Raw genomic sequence first — 21818 nt, 5'->3', positions numbered from 1 at the left:
TATTTAATTAATTAATTCATTTATCGTCGCGGGGGTGCTGGAACCTATCCCAGCAGTCTTCGGGCGAGCCAGCCAATCACAGGGCACATATAGACAAACAACCATTCACACTCACATTCATACCTATGGACAATTTGGAGTCGCTAATTAACCTAGCATGTTTTTTTTTTGGAATGTGGGAGGAAACCGGAGTACCCGGAAAAAAACCCACGCATGCACGCAGAGATGGCAGAGGGTGGAATTGAACCCGGGTCTCCTAGCTGCGCAAACCACACGACCGCGTGTGGCCCAAAAATTCATTCATTTTCTTTAGCTTTTCCTCACGAGGGTTGCGGGGGGTGCTGGAGCCTATCTCAGCCATCTTCGAACGAGAGGTGGGGTACACCCTGGACTGGTCGCCAGCCAATCACAGGGCACATATAGACAAACAACCATTCACACTCACATTCATACCTATGGACAATTTGGAGTCGCTAATTAACCTAGCATGTTTTTTTTTACAATGTGGGAGGAAACCGGAGTACCCGCAAAAAACCCACGTCCTAGTGTGACCGTGCATTGCAATTTGTACACACCTTAGTAGTATAAAACCTACCAAAGTGCTTAAATATGCAGTAGAAAGTTTTTTTTTTTTTTTTTTTTTGCCGCGTTAAAAAAGGTTGTCCCCCGTTCGCTGTCTTGCATCATTTGTTCTCTTGTGTCTTGAACTTTCGTTGTCCTCTCCCACTCCCTCTGCCTTTTGTATGCGAAGTGCTTGGGTTTGGGGATCGTGATGGATTAGTGAGACGTATTGCAGCTGCAATAGCTTTTTCCCGCCGGGTTAATACCCGCCCCCCCAACAACAATCGTTTTGTTCATATGTTAGGGATAAAATGCTTGGGTGTTTTGTTATTAATTATTCTGTTGAGCTATTTTTTTTTTTTTTTTTTTGTCCGCATTGAATGTTTTGCTATCACGCTTCTGTAATTCCCAGAAGCACTAAATATTATTTAAATACATCCAAATATGTCCAAATGTTTAATTTTAATGGTTTCATGGTTTCTGTCACCTTTTTCAAATTCAATGAAAAATGTTATTTTCATTGATGATGTTATTTGAATTTGTGCAATTTGGTCATTTCCTCGACAAAATTAATTCCTCCAAAGCCAACTGATTGATAAACAACACAAAGTCTAAAAATATAAATAAAATAATGAAAGAATAAATAAATATAAAAAAATAATAACTTCAATAAAAATGTGAAAGATTTTAATGAACAAAATCAAATATAAATAAATATGAATTAAGAGTAAAAAAAGTGACAAATAATAAAATAATTATAACAACTAAGTATAAGAAATAATTACATTAATTAAATATAAAGTGAGTAAAATAACAAGAGCTTTAAATAAAAAGTATACAAAAATAAATAAAATAATTAAGGAATAAAATAATTTAAAAATGAGAAAAATTTAGAAAATATCAGCAAAATCGTGAAGGAATAAATAAATACATATAAAAGACTGATTTCTATAAAAGTGAAAATATAAATTAAATTGAAAAAGAATAACAAATATTAATAAAATCATGAAGGAATAAGTAAGCCAAAAAAAATTACTGACTTCAATTAAAAGGTAATTTTTTTTTATATGGAATACTGATGGAATAAAACTAAAATAAAGCAAAAATAAATACATAAAAATATAAGACTACTGACCAGGGTAAGCGGTACAAAATGGTTGGCTGCAAATCATGAAGGAATAAGTAAGCAAAAATGTTTTACTGACTTCAATTAAAGGGTAAAAAAAATGTATATTAAATACTGATGGAATAAAACTAAAATAAAGCAAAAATAAATACATAAAAATATAACACTACTGACCAGGGTAAGCGGTACAAAATGGTTGGCTACAAATCATGAAGGAATAAGTAAGCAAAAAAAATGTACTGACTTCAATTAATGAGTAAAAAATGTATATTAGATGATGCAATGAATCTAAAATAAAGCAAAAATAAATACATAAAAATATAAGACTACTGACCAGGGTAAGCGGTACAAAATGGTTGGCTACAAATCATGAAGGAATAAGTAAGCAAAAAAAAAATTACTGACTTCAATTAATGGGTAAAAAATGTATATTAGATGATGCAATAAATCTAAAATAAAGCAAAAATAAATACATAAAAATATAACACTACTGACCAGGGTAAGCGGTACAAAATGGTTGGCTGCAAATCATGAAGGAATAAGTAAGCAAAAAAAATTACTGACTTCAATTAAAGGGTAAAAAAAATGTATATTAAATACTGATGCAATAAAACTAAAATAAAGCAAAAATAAATACATAAAAATATAACACTACTGACCAGGGTAAGCGGTACAAAATGGTTGGCTGCAAATCATGAAGGAATAAGTAAGCAAAAAATTTTTACTGACTTCAATTAAAGGGTAAAAAAAATGTATATTAAATACTGATGGAATAAAACTAAAATAAAGCAAAAATAAATACATAAAAATATAACACTACTGACCAGGGTAAGCGGTACAAAATGGTTGGCTGCAAATCATGAAGGAATAAGTAAGCAAAAAAAAATTACTGACTTCAATTAAGGGTAAAAAAAAATGTATATTAAATACTGATGGAATAAAACTAAAATAAAGCAAAAATAAATACATAAAAATATAAGACTACTGACCCAGGGTAAGCGGTACAAAATATTTGGCTACAAATCATGAAGGAATAAGTAAGCAAAAAAATTTTACTGACTTCAATTAAAGGGTAAAAAAAAATGTATATTAAATACTGATGGAATAAAACTAAAATAAAGCAAAAATAAATACATAAAAATACAAGACTACTGACCAGGGTAAGCGGTACAAAATGGTTGGCTGCAAATCATGAAGGAATAAGTAAGCAAAATTTTTTTTACTGACTTCAATTAAAGGGTAAAAAAATGTATATTAAATACTGATGGAATAAAACTATAATAAAGCAAAAATAAATACATAAAAATATAAGACTACTGACCAGGGTAAGCGGTACAAAATGGTTGGCTACAAATCATGAAGGAATAAGTAAGCAAAACAAAATACTGACTTCAAATAAAGGGTAAAAAAAAATGTATATTAAATACTGATGGAATAAAACTAAAATAAAGCAAAAATAAATACATAAAAATATAAGACTACTGACCAGGGTAAGCGGTACAAAATGGTTGGCTACAAATCATGAAGAAATAAGCAAAAATAATATACTGACTTCAATTAATGGGTAAAAAATGTATATTAGATGATGCAATAAATCTAAAATAAAGCAAAAATAAATACATAAAAATATAAGACTGCAAGTCACTGTGATTTTTTTGCCTGAAGTCAACCGGGATAGACTCCAACTCTGCGACCCTGACTCGGGTAAGCGGTACAAAATGCAAACAGTCAGCAAATCAAGACTGTTTGTTTTTTTTTCGATGAGAAACTGCTTTGTCGGGGGGGGGGGGGGGGGGGGGAGCAAAGGAGAGAAATTATGAGGACCTGCGAACACGCCATGTGAGGCAAACACACCTTCCGAAAGTATGTAGTTTACTGGAGTTGTGTCAACTCCTGCGCCTTCAGAAGTGTCAACAGGTAGCTTTTAAAGCCTCCCAGTACTGTACTAGGTTGAAGACTTGGGGGGGGGGGGGTTGTCATGCCATCAGGGGTCCTGTAGTTCACTCGTGCGGCTTGCCTCGCCAATGGTGCCCACAGCCCCCCCCCCCCCCCCCTTTTTTTTATTTTTTTTTATTTTTATGAATGATACTTTTGTTCTTGGTCAGCAGAGGTGAAAGAAGCCAGTCAGTCAAAGTTGGAGGACTTGTAAAAAAAGGAAAAATATTAAATCTCCCCCCCCCCCACACACACACTTTCCCCGGTTACCTATTCCCACTCTGTTACACAGTTTCCAACGACTAATTATTCGAATTTTTTTTTCCCTCTCTGCCAACATTCTTGGTTAAACGGTGACTGATTGCTGAGAAGCCGGGATTCGGGACTTTCACAGCTCGTGAAAATTAATCAGTAAATTTATAAACATTGGATGAGGTGTTCAGGATCTGGCTTTCAGTCCGGCACCACCGCGAGCCAGGACTCCCGGATGGGCTGCACTGTATTTGTTTATGGAGTGGACGCCTGATGCAAGAAACACACCTTGATTTTTGTTTTTGTGTACACCATTTGGCAACCCGGGATTTCTGTGGCAACGCAGATGGAATCTCGAAATTGGCCAATGAAAACAGACCGTTAAACGGGTGAATTTACATAATGTGAATGAAATGCACGGTGGTCGAGTGGTTGTCACGCAGGCCTCACAGCGAGGAGACCCCGAGTCCAATTCCACCCACGGCCATCTCTGTGTAAAGTTTGCATGTTCTCCCCGTGCATGCGTGGGTTTTTTTTCGGGTACTCCGGTTTCCTCCCAAATTCCATAGATGGCGCTGCAATGCTGGGAGGGAGGCTGATATCATTGCAGTACTCCGGGTACTCCCGATTTCCTCCCACATTCCAAGGTCGCTGAATTGGCGACTCCAAATTGTCCATAGGTATGAATGTGAGTGTGAATGGTTGTTTGTCTATATGTGCTGACTCTGTCCACAAGTGGGAGGGTGGCTGATGTCATTGCAGTACTCCGGGTACTCCGATTTCCTCCCACATTCCAAAAACATGCTAGTCGCTTAATTGGCGACTCCAAATTGTCCATAGGTACGAATGTGAGTGTGAATGGTTGTTTGTCTATATGTGCCCTGTGATTGGCTGGCCACCAGTCCAGGGTGTAACCCCGCCTCTCGTTCGAAGACGGCTGGGATAGGCTCCAGCACCCTCGCAACATTGTGAGAACAAGCGCTAGAAAATGAATGAATTCAAGTCAATTCATTTGTCGACTGCCGAATGCTGTCTCTGTCCTCCATAGGGGAGGGAGGCTGATATCATTGCAGTACTCCGGGTACTCCGATTTTTTTTCCGGAACTGTTTTTTTTTTTTGGTGCTTTGCTTTTCCATTGTTGTGGTTACACAATTGGTTCGAAATTCCGGGGTCTTTTTTTTTTATTGGTTCCACTCAGGCTCCAAAAGCTTGCTGGGCTATGCCGATTAACCGTTTAGCAAAAAGTCCACGAATTAGCTCAATTTATATATGACATTGCATTGCAAATGTAACAATGGAAAAACGCTATGAAAACACGGATACCGAAATAATTTGGACATTTGAAGGAGTGCCGAAGATGTTTTTAACGGCGAGGGACCGCGCCCAAACCCTGACTTTAATATAAGGAATATTTTACAGTGTCTGATTACGACATGCAAGTCCTGAGTGGAGGGAAAAAAATACGATAATCACGGTTATTTTTGCACACAGCTCGTTTTAGCCATAAACAGATATTCTCCATACACACTGAATATTTTTTATACAGTAAACCTCGGATATATCGGACTCGGATATATCGGAAATTCGCTCACAACGGACAGATAAAAAAAGAACCGATTTTTCTGTAATGCATTTCCAATAAAAATTCATTGCATATATCGGATTTTTTTATAACGGATTTCGCCTATTTCGGATAAAAAAATCTCCAGTCCCGTTCCAATGCATTTCCATTAAATATCCCTCGCATATATCGGATGGCCGCATCGTGGCGCTCCGATTCGCCGAATTGTGACAGGCCGCTATACGACGTCATTTGCAGCATTTGCAGCGTTGCCAGGTACATTGGAAACATAGTCAAGGAAGTGCCTTTTTATAACGGATAAAATTCGATTTACGCATATACCGGATATAAATCCCATATATGCTTAAAACGGACATTTTCCGGTATACGCATATAATGGATTTCGCTTATATCGGACAAAACCAGTGGGAACAATTGAATCCGATATATCCGAGGTTTACTGTATAATAAAAACAATCTCTTGCCTATGCAGTTGGAATTGCAGTTTTTGTATGCAGAGGCTGACATAATGAACTGATGTGTTCAATGCCCCGAGGGAAAAATTTTACCAGGTTTTGAACTGCAGTAAAGCAACAAACAAAGATATTCGAACAAGGTTTGTTGTCGTTTTCCAATATAATGGTTTATTGTTTTTTGTTTTGTTTTTTTTTGGGGGGGGGGGCTTGCTTTCAAAGTGCAATTGGTTTATCTTCTTGCTCCATGGTTTCATGGCAGTGGTCGGTGTCATTTCCTGCTTTGTGGTATTTACAGCCCACAGATAAACCAGATTATCTGCATCGGCTCCAATTGAAGCTGCATTCTTGGTCTGATAACGTGAACCTCACACCCTGTTGGAATCTCCTACCTGAAACGCTGAACAATAGCAAATACGACCACCGGGAATTTTCACCGTACAGTAGCAGTTTTATAGTTTTTTAAAAAATGAGGCAATACCGTGTTGCATTATATCGGCCTGAATATCAAATCGGCGAGATATTGTTACTCCCAATACAGCCTCGCTAGCACGTCTATCCGGATAGAGCCCATGTGATCGCGACGACCATGTTTGTTTGCAAGGCCACGATGCGGCCATCCGATACTATATGCGAGGGAAATTTAATGGAAATGCATTGGAACGGGACTGGAGATTTTGTCCGGATAGGCGAAATCCGTTATAAAAAATCCGATATATGCAATGAATTTTTATTGGAAATGCATTACAGAAAAATCGAGCTCCTGTAGCTTTGTTTGAAACAACGGCTTAGCATATAGTGACCTACAGCATGTTATTTTTTTGTTGCACCGTGAGTGAGTGAGTGAGTGAGTGAGTGAGGCATTTGTTGTGATGAGCTCCTGTAGCTTTGTTTGAAACAACGGCTTAGCATATAGTGACCTACAGCATGTTATTTTTTTGTTGCACCGTGAGTGAGTGAGTGAGTGAGTGAGTGAGTGAGGCATTTGTTGTGATGAGCTCCTGTAGCTTTGTTTGAAACAACGGCTTAGCATATAGTGACCTACAGCATGTTATTTTTTTCTTGCACGGTGAGTGAGTGAGTGAGGCATTTGTTGTGATGAGCTCCTGTAGCTTTGTTTGAAACAACGGCTTAGCATATAGTGACCTACAGCATGTTATTTTTTTGTTGCACCGTGAGTGAGGCATTTGTTGTGATGAGCTCCTGTAGCTTTGTTTGAAACAACGGCTTAGCATATAGTGACCTACAGCATGTTATTTTTTTGTTGCACCGTGAGTGAGTGAGTGAGTGAGTGAGTGAGGCATTTGTTGTGATGAGCTCCTGTAGCTTTGTTTGAAACAACGGCTTAGCATATAGTGACCTACTGCATGTTATTTTTTGTTGCACCGTGAGTGAGTGAGTGAGTGAGTGAGGCATTTGTTGTGATGAGCTCCTGTAGCTTTGTTTGAAACAACGGCTTAGCATATAGTGACCTACAGCATGTTATCTTTTTGTTGCACCGTGAGTGAGTGAGTGAGTGACTGAGGCATTTGTTGTGATGAGCTCCTGTAGCTTTGTTTGAAACAACGGCTTAGCATATAGTGACCTACAGCATGTTATTTTTTTGTTGCACCGTGAGTGAGTGAGTGAGTGAGTGAGTGAGGCATTTGTTGTGATGAGCTCCTGTAGCTTTGTTTGAAACAACGGCTTAGCATATAGTGACCTACAGCATGTTATTTTTTTGTTGCACCGTGAGTGAGTGAGTGAGTGAGTGAGGCATTTGTTGTGATGAGCTCCTGTAGCTTTGTTTGAAACAACGGCTTAGCATATAGTGACCTACAGCATGTTATTTTTTTGTTGCACCGTGAGTGAGTGAGTGAGGCATTTGTTGTGATGAGCTCCTGTAGCTTTGTTTGAAACAACGGCTTAGCATATAGTGACCTACAGCATGTTATTTTTTTTGTTGCACCGTGAGTGAGTGAGTGAGTGGGGCATTTGTTGTGATGAGCTCCTGTAGCTTTGTTTGAAACAACGGCTTAGCATATAGTGACCTACAGCATGTTATTTTTTTGTTGCACCGTGAGTGAGTGAGTGAGGCATTTGTTGTGATGAGCTCCTGTAGCTTTGTTTGAAACAACGGCTTAGCATATAGTGACCTACAGCATGTTATTTTTTTGTTGCACCGTGAGTGAGTGAGTGAGTGAGGCATTTGTTGTGATGAGCTCCTGTAGCTTTGTTTGAAACAACGGCTTAGCATATAGTGACCTACAGCATGTTATTTTTTTGTTGCACCGTGAGTGAGTGAGTGAGGCATTTGTTGTGATGAGCTCCTGTAGCTTTGTTTGAAACAACGGCTTAGCATATAGTGACCTACAGCATGTTATTTTTTTGTTGCACCGTGAGTGAGTGAGTGAGGCATTTGTTGTGATGAGCTCCTTTAGCTTTGTTTGAAACAACGGCTTAGCATATAGTGACCTACAGCATGTTATTTTTTTGTTGCACCGTGAGTGAGTGAGTGAGTGAGGCATTTGTTGTGATGAGCTCCTGTAGCTTTGTTTGAAACAACGGCTTAGCATATAGTGACCTACAGCATGTTATTTTTTTGTTGCACCGTGAGTGAGTGAGTGAGTGAGTGAGGCATTTGTTGTGATGAGCTCCTGTAGCTTTGTTTGAAACAACGGCTTAGCATATAGTGACCTACAGCATGTTATTTTTTTGTTGCACCGTGAGTGAGTGAGTGAGTGAGGCATTTGTTGTGATGAGCTCCTGTAGCTTTGTTTGAAACAACGGCTTAGCATATAGTGACCTACAGCATGTTATTTTTTTGTTGCACCGTGAGTGAGTGAGTGAGTGAGGCATTTGTTGTGATGAGCTCCTGTAGCTTTGTTTGAAACAACAGCTTAGCATATAGTGACCTACAGCATGTTATTTTTTTGTTGCACCGTGAGTGAGTGAGTGAGTGAGTGAGTGAGGCATTTGTTGTGATGAGCTCCTGTAGCTTTGTTTGAAACAACGGCTTAGCATATAGTGACCTACAGCATGTTATTTTTTTGTTGCACCGTGAGTGAGTGAGTGAGTGAGTGAGGCATTTGTTGTGATGAGCTCCTGTAGCTTTGTTTGAAACAACGGCTTAGCATATAGTGACCTACAGCATATTATTTTTTTGTTGCACCGTGAGTGAGTGAGGCATTTGTTGTGATGAGCTCCTGTAGCTTTGTTTGAAACAACGGCTTAGCATATAGTGACCTACAGCATGTTATTTTTTTGTTGCACCGTGAGTGAGTGAGTGAGTGAGTGAGTGAGTGAGTGAGTGAGGCATTTGTTGTGATGAGCTCCTGTAGCTTTGTTTGAAACAACGGCTTAGCATATAGTGACCTACAGCATGTTATTTTTTTGTTGCACCGTGAGTGAGTGAGTGAGTGAGGCATTTGTTGTGATGAGCTCCTGTAGCTTTGTTTGAAACAACGGCTTAGAATATATTGACACTGAGAGGGTTATTTTTTTTGTTGCACCGTAAGTGAGTGAGTGAGTGAGTGAGTGAGTGAGGCATTTGTTGTGATGAGCTCCTGTAGCTTTGTTTGAAACAACGGCTTAGCATATAGTGACCTACAGCATGTTATTTTTTTGTTGCACCGTGAGTGAGTGAGTGAGTGAGTGAGGCATTTGTTGTGATGACCTCCTGTAGCTTTGTTTGAAACAACAGCTTAGAATATATTGACACTGAGAGGGTTATTTTTTTTTCTTGCACCGTGAGTGAGTGAGTGAGGCATTTATCTGTCCGTTGTGAGCGAATTTCCGATATATCCGAGTCCGATATATTCGAGGTTTACTGTATTGCACATCATGACTGGTTCAAGACTCTTTATCCTTATATTTGACTTGCAAGTATTTCCATATTTCTGTTCATCTTCATTCTCTAAACAGGTCTGCGACTTTCGTATTCATTTTACCCTCAACCTGAATATACCGTATCCAAACAACACATGGGATTGATATTTAGCAATACCGGATTATGTAACCATTTAGTCTTGTCATCATTTATCACAGCTGCATTTTTTTTTTGTGTGTGGGTCCTCTTCAATCTGTCGAAACCAGGACAGGCCCAAGGACCTTAATGAGTAAAGCAGCCAGAAATGGTGAGGGAGGAAGGGACGCTACAGTCCTACGCAGGCCTCCCATCATCTGCGTACGAGCCACAAAATCTGCACTTAATCTTCCTGAACATGTTAAATTGTTTGGCAGCGTTTCCCAAGTGGACTACGGAATACTGGAGGATAAGGACCGGGTTGTTGGAAGCGTCTAAGTAACTGTACCGGCGAGTAAATGTACTGTAGATGGATTATAGATAGTAGCAGCCATGATGAGTGTATGGATTGTATGCGTAGTTTAAGTGTAGTCGGGACTGCGGAAGACTGCAATATGATCCTTGTCGGATTTTTTGGGGGGGCCCCACACACACACACACAAGGTCCTGGAGAGATCTGGTAATGAAATTCAAGATGACCAAATTGAGAGTGAAAAACGGAGGGGGGGGGGGGGGGGGGCTGCGGAGGGTGTCGGTTCATTTCTAAATCCCGGATTTTTTTCTTGTTTTTGTTTTTTTTTTTACTTTTATTTAATGCATGACGTTCAGAGCTTTTTTTTCCGAAGCCTCTCATTCTGCAAGAGTCTTCCATTTTTATGAAATTAAAGATGACCAAATTGGGGGGGGGGCTGTGGAGGGTGTCGGTTCATTTCTAAATCCTGGATTTTTTTCTTGTTTTTGTTTTTTTTTACTTTTATTTAATGCATGGCGTCCAGAGTTTTTTTTTTCCGAAGGAGCCTCTCATTCTGCAAGAGTTTTCCATTTCTCTGAAATTCAAGATGACCAAATTGAGAGTGAAAAACTGGGGATGGGGGGGGGGGGTGCAGTGGGTGTCGGTTCATTTCTAAATCCCAGATTTTTTTCTTGTTTTTGTTTTTTTACTTTTATTTAATGCATTTTTTTTCTCCGAAGCCTCTCATTCTGCAAGAGTTTTCCATTTTTATGAAATTCAAGATGACCAAATTGAGAGTGAAAAACGGGGGGGGGGGGGGGGGGCGGGGGCTGCGGAGGGTGTCGGTTCATTTCTAAATCCCGGATTTTTTTCTTGTTCTTGTTTTTGTTTTTTTTTTACTTTTATTTAATGCATGGCGTCCAGAGCGTTTTTTCCCGAAGCCTCTGATTCTGCAAGAGTTTTCCATTTTTATGAAATTCAAGATGACCAAATTGAGAGTGAAAAACGGGGGGGTGCAGTGGGTGTTGGTTCATTTCTAAATCCCAGATTTTTTTTCTTGTTTTTGTTTTTTTACTTTTATTTAATGCATTTTTTTCTCCGAAGCCTCTCATTCTGCAAGAGTTTTCCATTTTTCTGAAATTCAAGATGACCAAATTGAGAGTGAAAAGGGGGGTGGGGGGGGGGGGTCATTTCTCATCCAGGATTTCTTTGTTGTTTTTGTTTTTTTTTACTTTTATTTAATGCATGGTGTCCAGAGCTTTTTTTTCCGAAGCCTTTCATTCTGCAAGAGTTTTCCATTTCTCTGAAATTCAAGATGACCAAATTGTGAGTGAAAAACGGGAGGGGGGGGGGGGCTGCAGAGGGTGTCGGTTCATTTCTAAATCGCGGATTTTTTTCTTGTTTTTGTTTATTTTTACTTTTATTTAATGCATGGCGTACAGAGCTTTTTTTCCCGAAGAAGCCTCTCATTCTGCAAGAGTTTTCCATTTTTCTGAAATTCAAGATGACCAAATTGAGAGTGAAAAACCGGAGTGGGGGGGCTGCGGAGGGTGTCGGTTCATTTCTAAATCTTGGATTTTTTTCTTGTTTGTTTTTTTTTACTTTTATTTAACGCATGGCGTCCAGATCTTTTTTTTCCGAAGCCTCTCATTCTGCAAGAGTTTTCCATTTCTCTGGAAGAATTCCATTCATCAGCAATTTTCCCTTTTTAAAACATGCGTTGTGATATTAGCCTTTTGTGTGCAAGCAAATCAAGTCTTGTGTGCATATTTTTTCATGCCGCTACACGCTCACCTTGAAGCCGGATTGAACAGTGAGGATCCCCCCCGGGGGCTGAAGTGACGTGAATCCGAAAAGAAAAAAAAAACCATACAATAAGAATAGGAGTACTCGAAGCAAAGCTTATTAAATCCTACCCCTCCATGTGGTACTTTTACAATCAGTAACTGTTACATTTGTTCACTTCCTGCTTTCCTAATATAATTTAAGTGATTTATTCATTAAATTTTATTTTATTTTGATTTTATTTTTGAATTTTAGTTTAATTTTAGTTTTATTTTACTTTGATTTATTAATTTATTTTTTATTAGTTTTTTTATTTTTATTTTCCTACCCCTCCATCTGGTACTTTTACAATCAGTAACTGTTACATTTGTTCACTTCCTGCTTTCCTAATATAATTTAAGTGATTTATTCATTACATTTTATTTTATTTTGATTTTATTTTTTAATTTTACTTTTAATTTACTTTTATTTATTTATTTTTTATTAGTTTGTTTTTTTGTTTTTTTTTGTTATTTAATTTTTTTTTCCTACCCCTCCATCTGGTACTTTTACAATCAGTAACTGTTACATTTGTTCACTTCCTGCTTTCCTAATATAATTTAAGTGATTAATTCATTAAATTTTATTTTATTTTGATTTTATTTTTTAATTTTAGTTTAATTTTATTTTTATTTTACTTTTATTAATTATTTTTTATTAGTTTGTTTTTTTGTTATTTTTTTTATTAATTTTTTTTCCTACCCCTCCATCTGGTACTTTTACAATCAGTAACTGTTACATTTGTTCACTTCCTGCTTTCCTAATATAATTGAAGTTTTTTTTTTTAATTTAATTTTTGTTTTTTTGTCACGTACCGAAGTACGAGGTGATATGACCATACAATGACATAATGGGTACCATAGTAACTGTCACTAACTGTAACTAGTAATATAGTGATATATATATTGCACATCATGACTGGTTCAAGACTCTTCATCCTTGTATTTGACTTGCAAGGGATCCCAAATTTTCAAGCGGTATTGTATGTGTAGCCATATTTCTAGTTAATCTTCTTTCTCTAAAACAGGTCTTCAAAAAGGAGAGCGATGGCTCTCAAACTTTTAAGAATATAGCAAACATGGCAGTGATGTGCATTTTCTAACGTATGGATTCATGCATTTTTGTGCATAATCGTGACTTTATGTCGTTTCTCCTCCGCAGAGACGTGAGCATGAACAACATCACGGAGCTCCCAGCGAATGTTTTCAAGAATTTCCCCTATCTGGAGGAGCTGTGAGTACATGCCTCAGTTTTTTTTTTTTCTTTCATTAGCGGCGTATTGACACAGTACAATGTTGACATGAGGGCCCGGGGATTCATTGCTACGGACCTGCTTATTTGACTTAGCACCGCTAACACATGGCATGGGGGGCATTCCATATCCTTTGCGGGGGGGAGATAAGCACGTAAAATGTAAAAAAAAAAAAAAAAAGATACAAAAATGAAGTAAGGGTCACGTGACATCCTGAGAGGATTGATGGGTGTTTTTGTGAGTGTTTTCTAAATGTTTAGATACCTGGGTTTTTTTTTTTGGGGGGGGGTGAGATAGTATCTGTCTACCTGATATCGGGTATCTAGCGCTGCCCAGAGAATGCTAAGTGACCGGCGAGTAACCGAACTCCGGTTGATTCCAACAACCCTCAGTAGTCCCTCGTCCACCGTCTTCTTTTTCCATTCGCCATTTAAATTTCCATTGAATTCGGTTTACCGTTCATACAATTGCATTGAGGAAGTTATTTGGGAAAAATTGTTCCCATGAGTCCTAACCTGTCTAGTATTTGTTATTATTGTTCCTTCGAAAAAAAAAAAAAAAAAAACTTGATTGACACGACTCCAGTTCCTGTCTATGTTTATTTAACCTTCTCATGCAACAAGTCCTAAGACTCGTCTCGGTGAACATTGTCTCGGAGGGCCTCCTTTTCTTCCCAGCTGCTGCAGTGTCAGTGAACCAGAGCGCCCCCCCCCTCTCTCCTCCCAACCCCCCCCGCCGCCCCTCCGAGGGCTACGAGGCTTCACAGAAAAGAAGTAAAAGAAAAGAGGCAGGCCATACACGTGCAAAACCGGAACTGACACCGGGGGAAAAAAGAATATTCCTTCGTGCCTAGTCACGCCTTGCTAGCGTTCTAGTCCGCGTTGCCAATTGCACAACCCGAGTATGACATGATGATGACAGGTATGCCATGTTGCTTTCAGTGTTTTTTTTTTTTTTGTTTTTTTTTCCTGAAAGTAACCAGCAAGTGATATCAATCAAAGGGATGACGTCAGAGTACGTCAGATAAAGTAGCTCATTTTTGCAGTGATTGCCACAGGACTACGATCTATCTGTGGCTAGCTGTGAGAGTGCTACTAGATGACAATCGCACAATTTGCATCGCTCGCACAAAAAAAAAACGCGGCCCGAGTGAGGATTTATGGGTAAAACTGAGCTAGTCTTTTGGTTTGTGAATGTGCAATCTTATTTTGTTCATTCATTCATTCATTTTCTAACGCTACGTTATGCTAGCCATAGCATTTCAGTATGTGGAATCAAACTATGGAATGGATTGAGTAAGGGAATCAAACAATGCACAACAATGAGCCAATTCAAGAAACAATACAAGCTGTAAATGTAATAAACTGTATTATGGAAAGCAGGAAGTGAACAAATGAAACAGTTACTGATTGTAAAAGTACCAGATGGAGGAGTAGGATTTAATAAGCTTTGCTTCTTCCTACTCCTTCCTCCGACTAAGACTAAACAGCGCCTCGGTACGTGACAAAAAATATAAAAATAAATAAAACTAAAATAAAATTAAAATAAAACAAATTAAAAAATAATAAAATAAAATTTTATGAATAAATCACTTAAATTATATTAGGAAAGCAGGAAGTGTACGTGACAAAAAAAACTACAATAAAACTACAATAAAACTACAATAAAATTAAAATAAAACTAAAATTAAAAAATAATAAAGTAAAATTTTATGAATAAATCACTTAAATTGTATTAGGAAAGCAGGAAGTGAACAAATGTAACAGTTACTGATTGTAAAAGTACCAGATGGAGGGGTAGGATTTAATAAGCTTTGCTTTTTCCGACTCCTTCCTCCGACTAAGACTAAACAGCGCCTCGGTACGTGACAAAAAATAAAAATAAATAAAACTAAAATAAATTAAAATAAAACTAAAATTAAAAAATAATAAAATAATATTTTATGAATAAATCACTTAAATTATATTAGGAAAGCAGGAAGTGTACGTGACAAAAAATAAAAATAAATAAAACTACAATAAAACTACAATAAAATTAAAATAAAACTAAAATTAAAAAATAATACAATAAAACGTTATGAATAAATCACTGAAATTATATTAGGAAAGCAGGAAGTGAACAAATGTAACAGTTACTGATTGTAAAAGTACCAGATGGAGGGGTAGGATTTAATAAGCTTTGCTTTTTCCGACTCCTTCCTCCGACTAAGACTAAACAGCGCCTCGGTACGTGACAAAAAATAAAAATAAATAAAACTAAAATAAAACTAAAATAAATTAAAATAAAACTAAAATTAAAAAATAATAAAATAATATTTTATGAATAAATCACTTAAATTATATTAGGAAAGCAGGAAGTGTACGTGACAAAAAATAAAAATAAATAAAACTACAATAAAATTAAAATAAAACTAAAATTAAAAAATAATAAAATAAAATTTAATGAATAAATCACTTAAATTATATTAGGAAAGCAGGAAGTGAACAAATGTAACAGTTACTGATTGTAAAAGTACCAGATGGAGGGGTAGGATTTAATAAGCTTTGCTTCTTCCTACTCCTTTTTGGACATGTGGAACTGTGAACTGATTATGTGATGCATTCAATTGCAATCTGATGCATGTTCAAATGAAATAATACCATTACTATTACCATAAAACAAACACAAATTACCAGTCCAGAAAGCACTTCTGAAAAAATGTTCAGTCCACCAGAAGAAAAAACATTAGTTTCCTTTCAGAGAAAAACTAATATGAACATAATTTGCATAAAACCCCAGCAATGTCTAGCAGGAAATCGTATTTTTACCGTTCCTTTCCCTCTGGGACGTGAAAGGCATGCGGTCCTCGAACACAACCCGGCCTTAGTTCTTGGCCTCACACCCTGCGGCTCCTGTTGCAGGGGTTTTTAGTCTGGTCAGACTCATATTGCCGGGTGATAAATCTGTCGCTAATCTCTCAGGCCCTGATAGTATACTCGGGCTGTGTGTACTACTCAGCCTTTTCCATGCTTATCCACACACACACACGTACTTTCTGAATGTTGGCAACAGGAAAGGGAGGTGTCCCCGCAAAAACCTTTTTATGGGTTACCTGAGGATAAGTTAAAAATGTTAGCGAGAACGTGTTTATAAATGGCTCTATTCACATGCGGGCCACTTTGCCTAAGAGGTCTACTATGTGTGCTTCGGACTCAAACACAAATTACCGACAGTGGAACGGCCCAGAAAGCATTTTTGGCAGTAGATATTTGGAAGTAGCCGAATAATATACATATTACATGCGGAGTTCCCCAGGGGTCAATACTGTGACCAAAACTGTTCAACTTATACATCAATGATACCAGCTTTAAGTCTTTTTCGTGAAGTTGGAGATACAGTAAACCTCGGATATATCGGACTCGGATATATCGGAAATTCGCTCACAACAGACAGATAAATGCCTCACTCACTCACTCACGGTGCAAGAAAAAAAATAACCCTCTCAGTGTCAATATATTCTAAGCCGTTGTTTCAAACAAAGCTACAGGAGCTCATCACAACAAATGACTCACTCACTCACTCACTCACTCACTCACTCACTCACTCACTCACTCACTCACTCACTCACTCACTCACTCACTCACGGTGCAACAAAAAATAACATGCTGTAGGTCACTATATGCTAAGCCGTTGTTTAAAACAAAGCTACAGGAGCTCATCACAACAAATGCCTCACTCACTCACTCACGGTGCTACAAAAAAATAACATGCTGTAGGTCACTATATGCTAAGCCGTTGTTTCAAACAAAGCTACAGGAGCTCATCACAACAAATGCCTCACTCACTCACTCACTCACTTACGGTGCAACAAAAAAAAATAACCCTCTCAGTGTCAATATATTCTAAGCCGTTGTTTCAAACAAAGTTACAGGAGCTCATCACAACAAATGCCTCACTCACTCACTCACTCACTCACTCACTCACTCACTCACGGTGCAACAAAAAAATAACATGCTGTAGATCACTATATGCTAAGCCGTTGTTTCAAACAAAGCTACAGGAGCTCATCACAACAAATGCCTCACTCACTCACTCACTCACGGTGCAACAAAAAAATAACATGCTGTAGGTCACTATATGCTAAGCCGTTGTTTCAAACAAAGCTACAGGAGCTCATCACAACAAATGCCTCACTCACTCACTCACTCACGGTGCAACAAAAAAATAACATGCTGTAGGTCACTATATGCTAAGCCGTTGTTTCAAACAAAGCTACAGGAGCTCATCACAACAAATGCCTCACTCACTCACTCACTCACTTACGGTGCAACAAAAAAAATAACCCTCCACGTGTCAATATATTCAAAGTCGTTGTTTCAAACAAAGTAACAGGAGCTCATCACAACAAATGCCTCACTCACTCACGGTGCAACAAAAAATAACATGCTGTAGGTCACTACAGTAAACCTTGGATATATATCGGATTCAATTGTTCCCACTGGTTTTGTCCGATATAAGCGAAATCCGTTATATGCGTATACCGGAAAATGTCCGTTTTATGCATATATCGGATTTATATCCGGTATATGCGTAAATCGGATTTTATCCGACCAAACAGCGCCTCAGTATGTGACAAAAAATAAAAATAAATAAAACTAAAATAAAATTAAAATAAAACAAAAAATTAAAAATAATAAAATAACATTTCATGAATAAATCACTTAAATTATATTAGGAAAGCAGGAAGTGAACAAATGTAACAGTTACTGATTGTAAAAGTACCAGATGGAGGGGGTAGCATTTAATAAGCTTTGCTTCTTCCTACTCCTTTCGGACATGTGGAACTGTGAACCGATTATGTGATGCATTCAATTGTAATCTGACACAATAATGTCTTTTATCGCCCAGGAGACTCGCAGGGAATGACCTGTCCTTCATCCACCCCGAAGCCCTGTCTGGACTACATCAGCTCAAAGTCCTGTAAGCATACACACCCTGGCCACCAGCACTGTCAACACTCTCATGTGGATACAAACACACACACACACACATACACACACACACACGGTGACAGTGTGAAGTTTTCCACCCACGGCGGGGGGGGGGGGGTGGAAAAGTAAATATTTCACGATGTTGTTGTGCAACATTGTGGCGCTGTTAGTTGGTCGCCCCCAAAACATTTAAGTTCACACTTATACATATTTGGCCCCGCTACAGTGTATTACCGGTACAACACCATGTGTTGCGAATACTTCACATTTGACTGCATATCGGTCGACATTCTGAAGTCCAAACAACGTAAAACATAAGTCGAAGTCCTGCAGAGGGAAGGTAGCAGAACGATGAGTCAATTCAAGAAACAATAAAAGCAGTTGATGTTTGCTAAATACAATAATAATATATATAATAAAATAATAAAATAAAAAATATAAATATCATTAAAAATAAATAAGTAAAAACTTAAATTACAAAAATAAAAGCTAAATAAATTAAATTGACAAAAAAAATATAATACAATTCAAATAATTTTTAAAAAATAATAATTTTAAAAATAATAAAAAAAACTAAAAAAAAACTTAAACTATTTTATGAAAGCAGGAAGTGAACAAATGTAACAGTTATTATATATTCTTGTTTCAAGTTTGAATCTTGGACTGATTGTAGGTATTTCCATCTATCCATTTTCCTGCGGTTATCCGGGTCCCGGGTCGCGGGGGGCGGGGGCAGCAGTCTCGGTAGGGAAACCCAGACTTCCCGGTCCCCGGCCACCTCCTCTAAGTGAAATTCTGTCCATAAAAATTGTGAACAGAATCGGTGACAAAGGGAGGGAAGCCTTGGCGGACGGCAACGTTCACCGGAAACAGGCTCGATTTTAGACAAGGCAAAGCGAACCAAGCTCCTGCCCCGTTTGTACAAGGACCGGATGGCACCCCCACAAAGGGACGCCGCAAGGGACACGGTCAAAAGTCTTTTCCAAGTCCACAAACCACATATAGACCAGTTGGGCAAATTCCCATGAACCCTCCGGCACGAAAACCGAATTGGACCCCTTGTAGCAAAGGTTCGACCAACGTACCCTTCTGTCCAGCGCCCTGGAATAGACTTCCCAGGGGGGCTGAGGATTGTGGATCCCCCTGTAGTTTACAACACACCCTCCGGTCACCCTTCTTAAAGAAGGGGGCCACCACCCCGGTCTGCCAATCCAAAGGTACTGTTCCGGACTTGAGAGACGTGTCCGCCCAGACAGTCCCTCAACATCCGGAGCCTTGAGGAATTCTGGGGCGGAACTTGTCCACCCCCCAGAGCTTTTTTTTTTGACCACCCCAGATACCTCCACACCTCCACGGTGATGGAACTGTCCGGGTATGTGTCCTCAGACTCTGTCAGCGGGATTGAGAAGGGCCTCAAAAGTATTCCTTCCACCGTCCGAGTCCGTCCCCAGTCGGGGTCATCAGGCCCCCGTCCCCACTGTAAACAATAAAAAAAATCGATAAACAAAAAACAAATCGTAGATCCTCGTAGATATATGAAGGAGGAGAGGCTGCATCGCGGGAGTGAACAGGAAAAAAGACGGTATAAAGGTTGCATAGAGACTGTATGAACCATTTATTATTAAAGATCACTTTGTGGTGAAAAATATGGATATATATCGGATATCGATATTCAACCAAAATATCGCCCAGCCCTAGCGTGTAGCATTTTTTTCATTTTGAGTTGAATTTGACACCATGAATATGTTCTTCCTCCCCAGGATGCTCCAGAACAATCAACTTAAGATGGTGCCCAGCCCCGCCCTGAGGAACCTCCATTCTCTCCAGTCTCTGTGAGTCACCCAATCAGCACAGTCTTTTCGGTTACACGCCAATTGATCGTTCAGAACGTCGTCAAAGCAGAAAGTAAAGAACGGTATGATCTCTGGAATTGAACTCGGGTTTCCTAGCTGTGTGTCCAACATGCTAACCACTTGTCCACCGTGCAGCCAATGTCACAAGATTAAAGTCTAAAAAAACAAACAAAAAAACTTAAAAAAACAAGAATATCATTTACAAGAAGAATAACGAAAAAAAAGGCTGTGATTTCATGAGAACTATTATATAATAATAATAATAATATTATTAAAATAATAATACAATAATAAAATAATAATATTTAAAAACATTTTTAAGTCTTATATGAGAAGAACAAAACAATAAATAAAGTTGGAATTTTGGGAAAATTTGATGAAAATTATGGACATTTAGTCCAAATATTATGTCAGTAAAATCAGATATTATTCAGGAAGAAAGTTAAAATATATGGAAATTTTAAATAATGGAAAAGTAATCTAAATAATATGGGAATAAAATCATAAATTATTTAGGAAGAAAGTGAAAATATTAGGAATATTTTTAATAAAAACTTAAAAAAAACTTTAAAAAACAAGAATAACATTTACAAGAAGAATAACAAAAAAAAGGCTATTAATATGGATAATTTGTTTTCAATTTAACAAAAATAAACTCTAACATTCTGAGGGAAAATGTTATTTTAGTACCATAGAGTTGAGATATTAAAAAAAACATTTTTAAGTCTTATATAAGAAGAACAAAACAATAAATAATGTTGGAATTTTGGGAAAATTTGATGAAAATTATGGACATTTAGTCCAAATATTATGTCAGTAAAATCAGATATTATTCAGGAAGAAAGTTAAAATATATGGAAATTTTAAATAATGGAAAAGTAATCAAAATAATATGGGAATAAAATCATAAATTATTTAGGAAGAAAGTTAAAATATTAGGAATATTTTTAATAAAAAGAGCAAAAATGGCGGGGGAAAAAACTGCAAAAAATAAAGTTCATACAAATAACACACATTTTTATTATTATTATTATTATTATTATTATTTTGATGAGATGAAGATTTCAATATTTTTTTCGTTGTTAGCATATACTCATTTTGCTTTACAAAATATCTTTATAGTATTTGGACACCATGTTAAATTTTGAATTAATTTTTTTTATTAAATTTTGGCTCCAGTGTAATAATAAAAATAATAATAATAATGTCAAACAAATGCGTCAAAATATATATTGTATAAACGTTCCACCCTACCAATAAAAAGGAACGTGACACTCGCCGGTGCGACTCCGAAGACGCTGACACAAATCCACACACGGCATGCTAAACAAAGACACAATTCTTGACAAAGAGCGATGCAGAAGAGTCTAATGAACCTTTAAAAATAGGCCAGGAATGTCCTGATGGCTCCTGCCAGCCCTCCAGGCAGCTACCTACTCTATGGGAAGTAGTGACACATAAGCCCCACAAAGCACACTTTCACTTTAGCACACTGGGACTCATGTTGTACTTGATGAAAGAGTTGAATTGCTTGGGGGGGGTCAGGCTCAGGATTTTTTTAATATAATTTTTTTGTGTGGGGGGGTCAGGCTCAGGATTTTTTATATAATTTTTTTGTGTGTGGGGGGGTCAGGCTCAGGATTTTTTATATAATTTTTTGTGGGGGGGGGTCAGGCTCAGGATTTTTTATATAATTTTTTTGTGGGGTGGGGGTCAGGCTCAGGATTTTTTAAATATAATTTTTGTGTGTGTGGGGGGGGGTCAGGCTCAGGATT

General features: G+C 37.7%; 1 protein-coding gene across 1 annotated transcript in view; it reads left to right on the top strand.

Moving 5' to 3' along the window:
- Positions 1-21818, top strand: part of lgr4 (leucine-rich repeat containing G protein-coupled receptor 4) — a 46590-nt gene that overhangs the window by 2719 nt on the left and 22053 nt on the right. The window contains exons 2-4 of the mRNA XM_058077039.1: positions 13130-13201; positions 18108-18179; positions 19951-20022. Coding sequence (XP_057933022.1) covers positions 13130-13201; positions 18108-18179; positions 19951-20022 — 216 coding nt within the window. The remainder of the gene's footprint in view (positions 1-13129; positions 13202-18107; positions 18180-19950; positions 20023-21818) is intronic.

The sequence above is a fragment of the Doryrhamphus excisus genome, chromosome 7 (genome assembly GCF_030265055.1).
Source record: "Doryrhamphus excisus isolate RoL2022-K1 chromosome 7, RoL_Dexc_1.0, whole genome shotgun sequence".
NCBI classification, from domain to species: domain Eukaryota; kingdom Metazoa; phylum Chordata; class Actinopteri; order Syngnathiformes; family Syngnathidae; genus Doryrhamphus; species Doryrhamphus excisus.
The sequence above is the reverse complement of the archived record's forward strand: the minus strand, read 5'-3'. Positions and strand labels throughout refer to the sequence as shown.